Raw genomic sequence first — 18,857 nt, 5'->3', positions numbered from 1 at the left:
GATTGTGGTGTAGGTGATGGGACTGTTTGGTTGATGATGGCGTTGGTGAAGGGACTGTTTAGTTGATTGTGGTGTAGGTGATGGGACTGTTTGGTTGATGGTGGTGTAGGTGATTGGACTGTTTGGTTGGTGGTGGTGTAGCTGATGGGACTGTTTGGTAGATGGTGGTGTAGGTGATGGGACTGTTTTGGTTGATTGTGGTGTAGGTGATGGGACTGTTTGGTTGATGGTGGCGTTGGTGAAGGGACTGTTTGGTTGATGGTGGTGTAGGTGATGGGACTGTTTGGTTGATGGTGGTGTAGGTGATTGGACTGTTTGGTTGGTGGTGGTGTAGCTGATGGGACTGTTTGGTAGATGGTGGTGTAGGTGATGGGACTGTTTGGTAGATGGTGGTGTTGGTGATGGGACTGTTGGGTTGATGGTGATGTAGGTTTGGACTGTTTGGTAGATGGTGGTGTAGGTGATGGGACTGTTTGGTTGATTGGACTTTTTGGGGGTTATGTGTTGTAGGGGATGGGGCTGTTTAGGTGATGTTTGTAAAGCACTGATGTCAAATATAGATGCAATTACACACATATGTGTAAATGTGACGGCGTAAAATCCTCCTAACTCACTCGTAATGGTGTACCTTTATGCAACGCAGCAACGTGTATTTTACATCAACAGTTTGACTCTGTCTTCATACTTATGAATAGTGTCAGCAAAAGTTTAAATATGTATGTGATATTGATCTCTTCGGCGTCATTGTCGTTTGTATGAAATGTCTCGAAAACGAAACATATTAAACAGGTATCAGTCTACCTGGCGGTGATCTCTTAACCGCTGTGTTGCAGTCTACCTGGCGGTGATCTCTTAACCGTTGTGTTGCAGTCTACCTAGTTGTGATCTCTTAACCGTTGTGTTGCAGTCTACCTGGTTGTGATCTCTTAACCATTGTGTTGCAGTCTACCTGGTTGTGATCTCTTAACCGTTTTGTTGCAGTCTACCGGGTGGTGATATATTGGTGTTGCAGTCTCTGATAGACGTCCATCCAGTTCGTTGACCCTGCACTCCCCAGTTCAAGATGATGACGCTGTGTTCAAGTGATAGTCTGCAGCTAGCTTTAACAGCAACTGTTTACATCTTGCTTGAACTTTCCACATGCAGCACCAAGGAATGTGGACTGCAAATGACAGAGAAAATGAAGGTCAGATCTGTCGTTTTAAGGAGCATTGACATCACGTTGTGCCAACTTTACTGCCAAGATGACTTCATATTTGCATCCTGTCATAAATCCAAGAAGATGAAGAAAACGGGCGGATCCAGCGTCCTTTCTCAAAATCATCCCCATGTAAGTTATGTTTATGGCAAGAGGATGTGTGTAGATGTGTGTACAATTTGTACTTAGCAAAATAATATTCCTCAAGCAACCCAGAGAAATCAACCACCAATTCGGCCATGATCTCTTATTTCGCCAATATTTGAAGGAGACTTGTCCGAATGTTTGGATTTGTTTCAATGGTTGACAATGCACGCGAAGCCATGTTTGCTGACGTTATACAGAGAATTTAAGCCGAGTGTCTCGTGATTTGAAATAAATCAACACCAATCGATACATGTTTTAAAATCTGACCGTGTATTGATATAAGTGATATGCAAAACACGAGGACGAGATTATATCTATCACAAAAATCATCCTTCCAACTTCAGTTTGTTAACATTAACAGCCAGTGTGTTGAGTGTAAAAGGTACAGGTAACCGGCTGCAGTGACAGACAGATTAGTGATGTGATTGTGACATTACTGTAACCGATAACGTCATAATGGTCTTCAAAGCACTATGATGCAATTTCATTGTTGGTTACCTGTATTTGATCTCCGCCATGTGATATATCCTGTGGAAGGCGGTTTGAATGATGAATAGAGAATCTCACCCGAGTGTCTTGTGATATCAAATATATCAACACGAGTTGATAAAAGTGGAAAAATTCCGATTGTGACGTCATGGTAACCAATGACGCCACAATTGTCTGCAAAGCATTGTGATGCAATTTTATTGCAGCGATATCTACAGTGTAGATATCTCCTGTGGGAGCCAGTTTTGGATGATAAATGCAAATGAACTATGACATCACATGACAAAGTGATTGATAAAGGCCCATCGTCAGGCAATATGAAAGCATTATTCACTGTCACTTACCCGCACTGTGCCTGACAACTTGCTTTTGCAGTAATGCTTTCAATGTTTGCATTAATTAGGAGATAAACATACTGAAACAGCTCTACATTGAAAACACAGTATTTTTATCTCCATTTTATCATGATTAAGTAGTACGCGAACTCTCTGGTGTCAGCAAATATACTGAGTGAAGCGACATGTGTTGAGTCCAGTGTTTTGAGCGGGTTGTCGATCTGAATAACGGAATCACCGACAACAGCCGGAAAACAAAATATGGCGCTGTTTATGCTCAAGCAGTTTGTTTACTCCGAAATAATTCACGCGACCATATGACAGACATTGAAAGCATATAAGCACAGCAACTTGGTAAGCTAACATGAGGTGGGCATGCCAAAAGAAAACTAAGCAAGCATTGCAAGACTTTCGTTCTTCTCCGCGCGTCACCATTATGACGTCATATCGCTCATTGTGACGCAAACGATATGAGGTCACAGTCGTATATAGAGACGCGACAAATTCCAAGCACTCTGTTGTCCTTTAAAGATTTCTTTCGTGTTTTCTGCACCAAATGTATTGTCAAACACCCTTTTTAATATTGTAGTAACCGCAACTTTGCATTTTGTAACCTGTTATTGTAGACATAATTATTTAAATATGCCTACCAACAATGACTGAAAGAAAGTACTATTAAACCAATATGATAATGGAAGAGATTTTGTTAGCTTGTATTTTATTCCCTACGTTTTACAGGTTGTTAAATACATGATGTTGACAAGTAAAACATGAGTGAGTGAGTGAGTGAGTGAGTTTGGTTTAACCCCGTTTTTTATCAGTATTCCAGTTATATCGCGGCGTGTCAGCTTAATGTGGGAGGAAAGCCCGAAGTGATGCAGGTCTCAGACGTTTACCACTTCGGTGAAACCCACGAGCACGGGTATGGTGCTGACAAACCTAGAAACATAATCGGGGCGAACCGGGATTCGAACCCACAATCATAGGTTTCTGGCGTGCCCAAGGGACGCAACTCTGCACATCGAATCGCGGCGCCTTAGACGACTGGGCCACCCGTGCCCCCAGTAAAATATCAAGAATTGACCGATGTTTTCTTCGGCATTACGTTGCAGGTGTCGTATAAAAGAGGTCAATGTTACTGGAGATCTTACATAAACAAGTTTGAAATGCATATCGCGACCACAGAACTTTATAGTGATAGAAATAATAGCTGAACACTTTGTCTGACAAGGTTCTTTTTTATTGCTGTCTGAAGGCTCTGACTACAACCTCTGCATCCAATGTCGGCACTCTGACTTCCCGATGTCCAAAGATAGTGCAAGGTATGTGTCTCATGCAGAGACGTGTCTTGTGTTTAGTGCCATCATGTTTGTATCAATTCAGTCACATCAGAGGATCCAAACCACTGAATATTTATCAAACACGCAATTTTAGATAATACCTTGTTTCCTCCCATGTATTAACCCTTTTGACTTTATGACTACATTTAAAATCAAATCATTTATGAACTAAATTTGCATTTTGTGATTTGTTTGTGTCTACGTGAGCGAGTGAGTGAGTATGGTTTTACGCCGCTTTTAGCAATATTCCAGCAATATCACGGCGGGGGACACAAGAAATGGGCTTCACACATTGTACCCATGTCGGGAATCGAACCCGTGTCTTCGGCGTGACGAGCGAACGCTTTGACCACTAGGCTACCCGACCGCCCCTGTTTCTACGTACCCTGGGGCGGTAGTGCAATAAAAATAAAAATAAAAATATATTGTTTCTACGCAATATCATCCAGAGGTGACTCTGCAAATACGAAAACGTCTTTTTTCCCCAATGTGGCCTTTTGCCTTTTTCTCGGGGATTTCTTGACGATTTTCAAGCGTCTATATTGCTTCGAAAAGAAGTTTGACATCACAATTTTCAAATAACGCCTACTTGTCGTCAAGCTGTTACGCTTCTGGGCCCACTTGCACAAAGCCATCTTAGTGCTACGACTATTGTAAGCCTATGTTAAAGTATGGGAGTTACGATCATCTTAGCGCTACGACTATTGTAAGCCTATGTTAAAGTATGGGAGTTACGATGATCTTAGCGCTACGACTTTTGTTAGCCTATGTTCAAGTATGGGAGTTACGATCATCTTAGTGCTAAGATCCCTTTGTGCAAGTGGGCCCTGGACCGAAGCTGTAGGATGATGTGTCACTCGGTGTACGGGCGCGTACATTGTGATGTGGGGCGGTCGGGTAGCCTACTGGTTAAAGCGTTCGCTCGTCACGCTGAAGGCCCGGGTTCGATTCCCGACATGGGTACATTATGTGAAGCCCATTAAAAGCGGCGTAAAACCATACTCAATCACTCACATTGTGATATCAGGTTTCCTCAGACACACCGAAAATGATTTATCAAAACGTTATTGACGCATTTAATTCACTCTACTGGAACAATTCTGAGTTTGGTAATGCTCTGCTGATACTACAATTCATATATCGTACTTAACTATTTCTTATAGCTGAAAGATTGTCATATGAAAGGTCCCTGTTACACATTTCATGCGTTTCCTGTTTGACATTATTTCCTGCACGTGTTTTTTAGAAATTGCGACAGTACATTAATAAGATCATATCCGACACATTTCTCGACAGGAATACATTTTGTCACACAATAGTTAATAAGCAACTGACAATAACACATGGAAATTGTATTCAACTAATTTATTGCTTCCACGAGAACATGAATACTACTATACCCCCCGTCTCATCTCGCGCATACACAACAAAATAATTTTTAACATTCATCCACTTAACTACTTTAAGGGGCGATCGGGTAGCCTAGTGGTTAAAGCGTTCGCTCGTCACGCCGAAGACCCGGGTTCGATTCCCGACATGGGTACAATGTGTGAAGCCCGTTTCTGGTGTCCCCCGCCGTGATATTGCTGGAATATTGCTAGAAGCGGCGTAAAACCATACTCACTCACCAATCTACTTTAAACTATGCAGAAACTGTGCTAAACTAAATACAATTATACTTCACTAAACATATTCTGGTAAAGTGTATAATGGTTATAGTTCCTGGTTGGTTCCTGGGGGTTACAGTTCATGGGCCACGCCCATGTGTCGTACACATACGATACGACCCGTGAAGATCCGGGGTAGAATAGGTCTTCAGCAACCTATGCTTGCCGTAAAAGGTGACTATGCTTGTCGTAAAAGGCGGCTAACGGGATCGGGTGGTCAGGCTCGCTGACTTGGTTGATGCATGTCATCGATCCCAATTGCATGGATCGATGCTTATGATATTAAACTGGATTGACTGGTCCAGACTCGATTATTTACAGACGGCCGTCATATAGATGAAATATTATACGGCGTTAAACAACAAACCAACCAACACATACGATACCCCTTATACTGTTCCTCCGTATGACCGTACTGTAAGCTCCGATGACGACCTGGTGTCACACTCACAAAGATTGAGACCGCCTCCGTGGTCTAGTGGTAGAGTGTCCGCCCGGAGAGCGGAAGGTCCGGGGTTCGATCCTCGGCCGCGTCATACTAAAACACGTTAAAAGATGGTACTTGTTGTTACCCTGTCTGGCGCTCGGCATTAAGGGGCTAAAACAAGGACTGGTCGGCTCGGAGTCAGTATACTGTGTCTGAGTGGGGTATTCATGTTAAACTGCGGCATGGTATCTCAGTGGGCTAGCACTATAAATCGGCATCAGCCCGGACTAGTACAAGCAGCCACACACACACACACACACACGTGCATGCACGTCGCTATATAAGTGCAATAATCTTGGACGCGACGTTAAACCCAATTTCACCTCACCTCACCTCACCTCACCTCACCTCACCTCACCTCACCTCACCTCACAAAGATTTAACAGTTCAAGTGTCTCCCTTTAACCTGAAAAACACAGTTGTCAACCACACCTCTGGCGACCATTGTTGAGTGAGTGAGTATGGTTTTCGGGTAGCCCAATGGTTAAAGCGTTCGCTTGTCACGCTGAAGACCCGGGTTCGATTCCCAACATGGGTACAATGTGTGAAGCCCATTTCTGGTGTCCCCCGCCGTGATATTGCTGGAATATTGCTAAAAGCGGCGTAAAACCATACTCACTCACTCACTCATTTTGTGGAAGCCTCGGTGTCTAAGTGGGTTAGATCGCTGACTTTGTGTGCTGACGATTAGGTGCCTTACTCTGGCAAGTGTGGGTTCGAATCCCGGACGGGACTCAACCCCCCAAAAGTACGAGAATCTGTACTTTACTAAGTGGTATCCCAAATATAACATAGGTTACAGGAATTAGACGTTTACAATTGAACCCAAGAACACGCCTCCCAGCACGCTTAAGGGGATAAAAGTTTGTTACTGTCTGATGAGGGTCATGTTTTATATCAACATAAAGAAGGAGCATGGTTTACATCAACATAGAGAAGGGCCATGATTTACATCAACATAGAGAAGGGCCATGATTTACATCAACATAGAGAAGGACCATGGGTTACATCAACACAGAGAAGGACCATGGGTTACATCAACATAGAGAAGGACCATGGGTTACATCAACATTGAGAAGGACCATGGGTTACATCAACATAGAGAAGGACCATGGGTTACATCAACATTGAGAAGGACCATGGGTTACATCAACATAGAGAAGGACAATGGGTTACATCAACATAGAGAAGTACCATGGGTTACATCAACATAGATAGGGCCCATGGGTTACATCAGCATAGAGAGGGCCCATGGGTTACATCAACATGGAGAAGTACCATGGGTTACATCAACATAGATAGGGCCCATGGGTTACATCAGCATAGAGAGGGCCCATGGGTTACATCAACATGGAGAAGTACCATGGGTTACATCAACATGGAGAAGGACCATGGGTTACATCAACATAGAGAAGGACCATGGGTTACATCAACACAGAGAAGGACCATGGGTTACATCAACATAGAGAAGGGCCATGATTTACATCAACATAGAGAAGGGGCATGGATTACATCAACATAGAGAGGGACCATTGGTTACATCAACATAGAGAAGGACCATGGGTTACATCAACATAGAGAAGGGCCATGATTTACATCAACATAGAGACGGACCATTGGTTACATCAACATAGAGAAGGACCATGGTTTACATCATCATAGAGAAGGACCAGGGGTTACATCAACATAGAGAGGGACCATGGGTTACATCAACATAGAGAAGGGCCATGGGTTACATCAACATAGAGAAGGACCATGGGTTACATCAACATAGAGAAGGGCCATGGGTTACATCAACATAGAGAAGGGCCATGGGTTACATCAACATAGAGAAGGGCCATGGGTTACATCAACATAGAGAAGGGCCATGGATTACATCAACATAGAGAAGGGCCATGATTTACATCAACATAGAGACGGACCATTGGTTACATCAACATAGAGACGGACCATTGGTTACATCAACATAGAGAAGGGCCATTGGTTACATCAACATAGAGAAGGACCATGGATTACATCAACATAGAGAAGGGCCATGGGTTACATCAACGTAGAGAAGGACCATGGATTACATCAACATAGAGAAGGGCCATGGGTTACATCAACATAGAGAAGGACCATGGATTACATCAACATAGAGAAGGACCATGGTTTACATCAACATAGAGAAGGGCCATAGGTTACATCAACATAGAGAAGGGCCATGATTTACATCAACATAAAGAAGGGCCATAGGTTACATCAACATAGAGAAGGGCCATAGGTTACATCAACATAGAGAAGGACCATGGTTTACATCAACATAGAGAAGGGCCATAGGTTACATCAACATGGAGAAGGACCATGGTTTACATCATCATAGAGAAGGGCCATGGGTTACATCAACATAGAGAGGGACCATGGGTTACATCAACATAGAGAAGGACCATGGGTTACATCAATATAGAGAAGGGCCATTGGTTACATCAACATAGAGAAGGGCCATGATTTACATCAACATAGAGAAGGGCCATGGGTTACATCAACATAAAGAAAGGCCATTGGTTACATCAACATAGAGAAGGGCCATGATTTACATCAACATAGAGACGGACCATTGGTTACATCAACACAGAGACGGACCATTGGTTACATCAACATAGAGAAGGGCCATTGGTTACATCAACATAGAGAAGGACCATGGATTACATCAACATAGAGAAGGGCCATGGGTTACATCAACATAGAGAAGGGCCATGATTTACATCAACATAGAGAAGGGCCATGGGTTACATCAACATAGAGAAGGACCATGGTTTACATCATCATAGAGAAGGACCAGGGGTTACATCAACATAGAGAGGGACCATGGGTTACATCAACATAGAGAAGGACCATGGGTTACATCAATATAGAGAAGGGCCATTGGTTACATCAACATAGAGAAGGGCCATGATTTACATCAACATAGAGAAGGGCCATGGGTTACATCAACACAGAGAAGGGCCATGATTTACATCAACATAGAGAAGGGCCATGGGTTACATCAACATAGAGAAGGGCCATGATTTACATCAACACAGAGAAGGGCCATGATTTACATCAACATAGAGAAGGGCCATGATTTACATCAACATAGAGAAGGGCCATGATTTACATCAGCATAGAGAAGGGCCATGGGTTACATCAACACAGAGAAGGGCCATGATTTACATCAACATAGAGAAGGGCCATGATTTACATCAACATAGAGAAGGGCCATTGGTTACATCAACATAGAGAAGGGCCATGATTTACATCAACATAGAGAAGGGCCATGGGTTACATCAACATAGAGAAGGACCATTGGTTACATCAACATAGAGAAGGACCATGGGTTACATCAACATAGAGAAGGGCCATTGGTTACATCAACATAGAGAAGGGCCATGATTTACATCAACATAGAGAAGGGCCATGATTTACATCAACATAGAGACGGACCATTGGTTACATCAACATAGAGAAGGGCCATTGGTTACATCAACATAGAGAAGGGCCATTGGTTACATCAACATAGAGAAGGGCCATGGGTTACATCAACATAGAGAAGGACCATGGATTACATCAACATAGAGAAGGACCATGATTTACATCAACATAGAGAAGGGCCATGATTTACATCAACATAGAGAGGGACCATGGGTTACATCAACATAGAGAAGGGCCATGATTTACATCAACATAGAGAAGGGCAATGGGGTACATCAACATAGAGAAGGACCATGGTTTACATCAACATAGAGAAGGACCATGGGTTACATCAACATAGAGAAGGACCATGGGTTACATCAATATAGAGAAGGGCAATGGGGTACATCAACATAGAGAAGGACCATGGGTTACATCAACATGGAGAAGGACCATTGGTTACATCAACATAGAGAAGGGCCATGATTTACATCAACATAGAGAAGGACCATGGGTTACATCAACACAGAGAAGGACCATGGGTTACATCAACATAGAGAAGGACCATGATTTACATCAACATAGAGAAGGGCCATGATTTACATCAACATAGAGAAGGGCCATGATTTACATCAACAAAGAGAAGGACCATGATTTACATCAACATAGAGAAGGACCATGATTTACATCAACATAGAGAAGGGCCATGATTTACATCAACATAGAGAAGGACCATGGGTTACATCAACATAGAGAAGGGCCATGATTTACATCAACATAGAGAAGGACCATGGGTTACATCAACATAGAGAAGGGCCATGATTTACATCAACATAGAGAAGGACCATGGGTTACATCAACATAGAGAAGGGCCATGATTTACATCAACATAGAGAAGGACCATAGTTTGCATCAACATAGAGAAGGGGCATGATTTACATCAACATAGAGAAGGACCATGATTTACATCAACATTGAGAAGGGTCAGGATTTACATCAACATAGAGAAGGACCATGATTTACATCAACATAGAGAAGGACCATGGGTTACATCAATATAGAGAGGGCCCATGGGTTACATCAACATGGGGAAGGGCCATTGGTTACATCAACATGGAGAAGGACCATGGGTTACATCAACATAGAGAAGGACCATGATTTACATCAACTTAGAGAAGGACCATGGGTTACATCAACATAAAGAAGGACCATGGGTTACATCAACTTAGAGAAGGACCATGGATTACATCAACATAGAGAAGGACCATGGGTTACATCAACATAGAGAAGGACCATGGGTTACATCAACATAGAGAAGGGCCATTGGTTACATCAACATAGAGAAGGACCATGGTTTACATCAACATAGAGAAGGACCATGGGTTACATCAACATAGAGAAGGACCATGGTTTACATCAACATGGAGAAGGACCATGGTTTACATCAACATAGAGAAGGACCATGGGTTACATCAACATAGAGAAGGACCATGGGTTACATCAACATAGAGAAGGACCATGGGTTACATCAACATAGAGAAGGACCATGGGTTACATCAACATAGAGAAGAACCATGGGTTACATCAACATGGAGAAGGACCATGGGTTACATCAACATGGAGAAGGACCATGGTTTACATCAACATAGAGGAGGACCATGGATTACATCAACATAAAGAAGGACCATGGGTTACATCAACATAGAGACGGACCATTGGTTACATCAACATAGAGACGGACCATGATTTACATCAACTTAGAGAAGGACCATTGGTTACATCAACATAGAGACGGACCATTGGTTACATCAACATAGAGAAGGGCCATTGGTTACATCAACATAGAGAAGGACCATGGGTTACATCAACATAGAGAAGGGCCATGGATTACATCAACATAGAGAAGGACCATGGGTTACATCAACATAGAGAAGGGCCATGGGTTACATCAACATAGAGACGGACCATTGGTTACATCAACATAGAGACGGACCATTGGTTACATCAACATAGAGAAGGGCCATTGGTTACATCAACATAGAGAAGGACCATGGTTTACATCAACATAGAGAAGGACCATGGGTTACATCAACATAGAGAAGGGCCATGGATTACATCAACATAGAGAAGGACCATGGGTTACATCAACATAGAGAAGGGCCATGATTTACATCAACATAGAGAAGGACCATGGGTTACATCAACACAGAGAAGGACCATGGGTTACATCAACACAGAGAAGGACCATGGGTTACATCAACATAGAGAAGGACCATGGGTTACATCAACACAGAGAAGGACCATGGGTTACATCAACACAGAGAAGGACCATGGGTTACATCAACATAGAGAAGGACCATGGGTTACATCAACATAGAGAAGGACCATGGATTACATGAACATAGAGAAGGGTCAGGATTTACATCAACATAGAGAAGGACCATGATTTACATCAACATTGAGAAGGGTCAGGAGTTACATCAACATAGAGAAGGACCATGATTTACATCAACATAGAGAAGGACCATGGGTTACATCAATATAGAGAGGGCCCATGGGTTACATCAACATGGGGAAGGGCCATTGGTTACATCAACATGGAGAAGGACCATTGGTTACATCAACATAGAGAAGGACCATGATTTACATCAACTTAGAGAAGGACCATGGGTTACATCAACATAAAGAAGGACCATGGGTTACATCAACTTAGAGAAGGACCATGGATTACATCAACATAGAGAAGGACCATGGGTTACATCAACATAGAGAAGGACCATGGGTTACATCAACATAGAGAAGGGCCATTGGTTACATCAACATAGAGAAGGACCATGGTTTACATCAACATAGAGAAGGACCATGGGTTACATCAACATAGAGAAGGACCATGGTTTACATCAACATGGAGAAGGACCATGGTTTACATCAACATAGAGAAGGACCATGGGTTACATCAACATAGAGAAGGACCATGGGTTACATCAACATAGAGAAGGACCATGGGTTACATCAACATAGAGAAGGACCATGGGTTACATCAACATAGAGAAGAACCATGGGTTACATCAACATGGAGAAGGACCATGGGTTACATCAACATGGAGAAGGACCATGGTTTACATCAACATAGAGGAGGACCATGGATTACATCAACATAAAGAAGGACCATGGGTTACATCAACATAGAGACGGACCATTGGTTACATCAACATAGAGACGGACCATGATTTACATCAACTTAGAGAAGGACCATTGGTTACATCAACATAGAGACGGACCATTGGTTACATCAACATAGAGAAGGGCCATTGGTTACATCAACATAGAGAAGGACCATGGGTTACATCAACATAGAGAAGGGCCATGGATTACATCAACATAGAGAAGGACCATGGGTTACATCAACATAGAGAAGGGCCATGGGTTACATCAACATAGAGACGGACCATTGGTTACATCAACATAGAGACGGACCATTGGTTACATCAACATAGAGAAGGGCCATTGGTTACATCAACATAGAGAAGGACCATGGTTTACATCAACATAGAGAAGGACCATGGGTTACATCAACATAGAGAAGGGCCATGGATTACATCAACATAGAGAAGGACCATGGGTTACATCAACATAGAGAAGGGCCATGATTTACATCAACATAGAGAAGGACCATGGGTTACATCAACACAGAGAAGGACCATGGGTTACATCAACACAGAGAAGGACCATGGGTTACATCAACATAGAGAAGGACCATGGGTTACATCAACACAGAGAAGGACCATGGGTTACATCAACACAGAGAAGGACCATGGGTTACATCAACATAGAGAAGGACCATGGGTTACATCAACATAGAGAAGGACCATGGATTACATGAACATAGAGAAGGGTCAGGATTTACATCAACATAGAGAAGGACCATGATTTACATCAACATAGAGAAGGACCATGGGTTACATCAATATAGAGAGGGCCCATGGGTTACATCAACATGGGGAAGGGCCATTGGTTACATCAACATGGAGAAGGACCATGGGTTACATCAACATAGAGAAGGACCATGGGTTACATCAACATAGAGAAGGGCCATGGGTTACATCAACATAGAGAAGGACCATGGGTTACATCAACATAGAGAAGGGCCATGGGTTACATCAACATAGAGAAGGGCCATGGGTTACATCAACATAGAGAAGGACCATGGGTTACATCAACATAGAGACGGACCATGATTTACATCAACTTAGAGAAGGACCATGGGTTACATCAACATAGAGAAGGACCATGGTTTACATCATCATAGAGAAGGACCAGGGGTTACATCAACATAGAGAGGGACCATGGGTTACATCAACATAGAGAAGGACCATGGGTTACATCAATATAGAGAAGGGCCATTGGTTACATCAACATAGAGAAGGGCCATGATTTACATCAACATAGAGAAGGGCCATGGGTTACATCAACACAGAGAAGGGCCATGATTTACATCAACATAGAGAAGGGCCATGGGTTACATCAACATAGAGAAGGGCCATGATTTACATCAACACAGAGAAGGGCCATGATTTACATCAACATAGAGAAGGGCCATGATTTACATCAACATAGAGAAGGGCCATGATTTACATCAACATACAGAAGGGCCATGGGTTACATCAACACAGAGAAGGGCCATGATTTACATCAACATAGAGAAGGGCCATGATTTACATCAACATAGAGAAGGGCCATTGGTTACATCAACATAGAGAAGGGCCATGATTTACATCAACATAGAGAAGGGCCATGGATTACATCAACATAGAGAAGGACCATTGGTTACATCAACATAGAGAAGGACCATGGGTTACATCAACATAGAGAAGGGCCATGGGTTACATCAACATAGAGAAGGGCCATGATTTACATCAACATAGAGAAGGGCCATGATTTACATCAACATAGAGACGGACCATTGGTTACATCAACATAGAGAAGGGCCATTGGTTACATCAACATAGAGAAGGGCCATTGGTTACATCAACATAGAGAAGGGCCATGGGTTACATCAACATAGAGAAGGACCATGGATTACATCAACATAGAGAAGGACCATGATTTACATCAACATAGAGAAGGGCCATGATTTACATCAACATAGAGAGGGACCATGGGTTACATCAACATAGAGAAGGGCCATGATTTACATCAACATAGAGAAGGGCAATGGGGTACATCAACATAGAGAAGGACCATGGTTTACATCAACATAGAGAAGGACCATGGGTTACATCAACATAGAGAAGGACCATGGGTTACATCAATATAGAGAAGGGCAATGGGGTACATCAACATAGAGAAGGACCATGGGTTACATCAACATAGAGACGGACCATTGGTTACATCAACATAGAGACGGACCATGATTTACATCAACTTAGAGAAGGACCATTGGTTACATCAACATAGAGACGGACCATTGGTTACATCAACATAGAGAAGGGCCATTGGTTACATCAACATAGAGAAGGACCATGGGTTACATCAACATAGAGAAGGGCCATGGATTACATCAACATAGAGAAGGACCATGGGTTACATCAACATAGAGAAGGGCCATGGGTTACATCAACATAGAGACGGACCATTGGTTACATCAACATAGAGACGGACCATTGGTTACATCAACATAGAGAAGGGCCATTGGTTACATCAACATAGAGAAGGACCATGGTTTACATCAACATAGAGAAGGACCATGGGTTACATCAACATAGAGAAGGGCCATGGATTACATCAACATAGAGAAGGACCATGGGTTACATCAACATAGAGAAGGGCCATGATTTACATCAACATAGAGAAGGACCATGGGTTACATCAACACAGAGAAGGACCATGGGTTACATCAACACAGAGAAGGACCATGGGTTACATCAACATAGAGAAGGACCATGGGTTACATCAACACAGAGAAGGACCATGGGTTACATCAACACAGAGAAGGACCATGGGTTACATCAACATAGAGAAGGACCATGGGTTACATCAACATAGAGAAGGACCATGGATTACATGAACATAGAGAAGGGTCAGGATTTACATCAACATAGAGAAGGACCATGATTTACATCAACATAGAGAAGGACCATGGGTTACATCAATATAGAGAGGGCCCATGGGTTACATCAACATGGGGAAGGGCCATTGGTTACATCAACATGGAGAAGGACCATGGGTTACATCAACATAGAGAAGGACCATGGGTTACATCAACATAGAGAAGGGCCATGGGTTACATCAACATAGAGAAGGACCATGGGTTACATCAACATAGAGAAGGGCCATGGGTTACATCAACATAGAGAAGGGCCATGGGTTACATCAACATAGAGAAGGACCATGGGTTACATCAACATAGAGACGGACCATGATTTACATCAACTTAGAGAAGGACCATGGGTTACATCAACATAGAGAAGGACCATGGTTTACATCATCATAGAGAAGGACCAGGGGTTACATCAACATAGAGAGGGACCATGGGTTACATCAACATAGAGAAGGACCATGGGTTACATCAATATAGAGAAGGGCCATTGGTTACATCAACATAGAGAAGGGCCATGATTTACATCAACATAGAGAAGGGCCATGGGTTACATCAACACAGAGAAGGGCCATGATTTACATCAACATAGAGAAGGGCCATGGGTTACATCAACATAGAGAAGGGCCATGATTTACATCAACACAGAGAAGGGCCATGATTTACATCAACATAGAGAAGGGCCATGATTTACATCAACATAGAGAAGGGCCATGATTTACATCAACATAGAGAAGGGCCATGGGTTACATCAACACAGAGAAGGGCCATGATTTACATCAACATAGAGAAGGGCCATGATTTACATCAACATAGAGAAGGGCCATTGGTTACATCAACATAGAGAAGGGCCATGATTTACATCAACATAGAGAAGGGCCATGGATTACATCAACATAGAGAAGGACCATTGGTTACATCAACATAGAGAAGGACCATGGGTTACATCAACATAGAGAAGGGCCATGGGTTACATCAACATAGAGAAGGGCCATGATTTACATCAACATAGAGAAGGGCCATGATTTACATCAACATAGAGACGGACCATTGGTTACATCAACATAGAGAAGGGCCATTGGTTACATCAACATAGAGAAGGGCCATTGGTTACATCAACATAGAGAAGGGCCATGGGTTACATCAACATAGAGAAGGACCATGGATTACATCAACATAGAGAAGGACCATGATTTACATCAACATAGAGAAGGGCCATGATTTACATCAACATAGAGAGGGACCATGGGTTACATCAACATAGAGAAGGGCCATGATTTACATCAACATAGAGAAGGGCAATGGGGTACATCAACATAGAGAAGGACCATGGTTTACATCAACATAGAGAAGGACCATGGGTTACATCAACATAGAGAAGGACCATGGGTTACATCAATATAGAGAAGGGCAATGGGGTACATCAACATAGAGAAGGACCATGGGTTACATCAACATGGAGAAGGACCATTGGTTACATCAACATAGAGAAGGGCCATGATTTACATCAACATAGAGAAGGACCATGGGTTACATCAACACAGAGAAGGAACATGGGTTACATCAACATAGAGAAGGACCATGATTTACATCAACATAGAGAAGGGCCATGATTTACATCAACATAGAGAAGGGCCATGATTTACATCAACATAGAGAAGGACCATGATTTACATCAACATAGAGAAGGACCATGATTTACATCAACATAGAGAAGGGCCATGATTTACATCAACATAGAGAAGGACCATGGGTTACATCAACATAGAGAAGGGCCATGATTTACATCAACATAGAGAAGGACCATGGGTTACATCAACATAGAGAAGGGCCATGATTTACATCAACATAGAGAAGGACCATGGGTTACATCAACATAGAGAAGGGCCATGATTTACATCAACATAGAGAAGGACCATAGTTTGCATCAACATAGAGAAGGGGCATGATTTACATCAACATAGAGAAGGACCATGATTTACATCAACATTGAGAAGGGTCAGGATTTACATCAACATAGAGAAGGACCATGATTTACATCAACATAGAGAAGGACCATGGGTTACATCAATATAGAGAGGGCCCATGGGTTACATCAACATGGGGAAGGGCCATTGGTTACATCAACATGGAGAAGGACCATGGGTTACATCAACATAGAGAAGGACCATGATTTACATCAACTTAGAGAAGGACCATGGGTTACATCAACATAAAGAAGGACCATGGGTTACATCAACTTAGAGAAGGACCATGGATTACATCAACATAGAGAAGGACCATGGGTTACATCAACATAGAGAAGGACCATGGGTTACATCAACTTAGAGAAGGACCATGGGTTACATCAACATAGAGAAGGACCATTGGTTACATCAACATAGAGAAGGACCATGGGTTACATCAACATAAAGAAGGACCATGGGTTACATCAACTTAGAGAAGGACCATGGGTTACATCAACATAGAGAAGGACCATTGGTTACATCAACATAGAGAAGGACCATGGGTTACATCAACATAGAGAAGGGCCATGGGTTACATCAACATAGAGAAGGACCATGGTTTACATCAACATAGAGAAGGACCATGGGTTACATCAACATAGAGAAGGGCCATGGATTACATCAACATAAAGAAGGACCATGGGTTACATCAACATAGAGACGGACCATTGGTTACATCAACATAGAGACGGACCATGATTTACATCAACTTAGAGAAGGACCATTGGTTACATCAACATAGAGACGGACCATTGGTTACATCAACATAGAGAAGGGCCATTGGTTACATCAACATAGAGAAGGACCATGGGTTACATCAACATAGAGAAGGGCCATGGATTACATCAACATAGAGAAGGACCATGGGTTACATCAACATAGAGAAGGGCCATGGGTTACATCAACATAGAGACGGACCATTGGTTACATCAACATAGAGACGGACCATTGGTTACATCAACATAGAGAAGGGCCATTGGTTACATCAACATAGAGAAGGACCATGGTTTACATCAACATAGAGAAGGACCATGGGTTACATCAACATAGAGAAGGGCCATGGATTACATCAACATAGAGAAGGACCATGGGTTACATCAACATAGAGAAGGGCCATGATTTACATCAACATAGAGAAGGACCATGGGTTACATCAACACAGAGAAGGACCATGGGTTACATCAACACAGAGAAGGACCATGGGTTACATCAACATAGAGAAGGACCATGGGTTACATCAACACAGAGAAGGACCATGGGTTACATCAACACAGAGAAGGACCATGGGTTACATCGACATAGAGAAGGACCATGGATTACATGAACATAGAGAAGGGTCAGGATTTACATCAACATAGAGAAGGACCATGATTTACATCAACATAGAGAAGGACCATGGGTTACATCAATATAGAGAGGGCCCATGGGTTACATCAACATGGGGAAGGGCCATTGGTTACATCAACATGGAGAAGGACCATGGGTTACATCAACATGGAGAAGGACCATGATTTACATCAACATAGAGAAGGACCATGGGTTACATCAATATAGAGAGGGCCCATGGGTTACATCAACATGGGGAAGGGCCATTGGTTACATCAACATGGAGAAGGACCATGGGTTACATCAACATGGAGAAGGGCCATGATTTACATCAAC

General features: G+C 42.6%; 1 protein-coding gene across 1 annotated transcript in view; it reads left to right on the top strand.

Annotated features, from left to right (window-relative positions):
* The first annotated feature begins 1,004 nt into the window (after positions 1 to 1,004).
* The window catches only part of LOC124141611 (ankyrin repeat domain-containing protein 17-like), a 28,180-nt gene continuing 10,327 nt past the window's right edge, over positions 1,005 to 18,857 (top strand). Inside the window, exons 1-2 of the mRNA XM_046509640.2 lie at positions 1,005 to 1,330; positions 3,425 to 3,491. Of these exons, the coding sequence (XP_046365596.2) occupies positions 1,064 to 1,330; positions 3,425 to 3,491 (334 nt within the window). The 5' untranslated portion in view covers positions 1,005 to 1,063. The remainder of the gene's footprint in view (positions 1,331 to 3,424; positions 3,492 to 18,857) is intronic.

This window comes from Haliotis rufescens, unplaced genomic scaffold, assembly GCF_023055435.1.
Source record: "Haliotis rufescens isolate VD_foot unplaced genomic scaffold, xgHalRufe1.0.p SCAF_46, whole genome shotgun sequence".
Lineage (NCBI taxonomy): Eukaryota > Metazoa > Mollusca > Gastropoda > Lepetellida > Haliotidae > Haliotis > Haliotis rufescens.
Note: the sequence above shows the minus strand (reverse complement) of the source record. Positions and strands in the feature narration are given on the sequence as shown.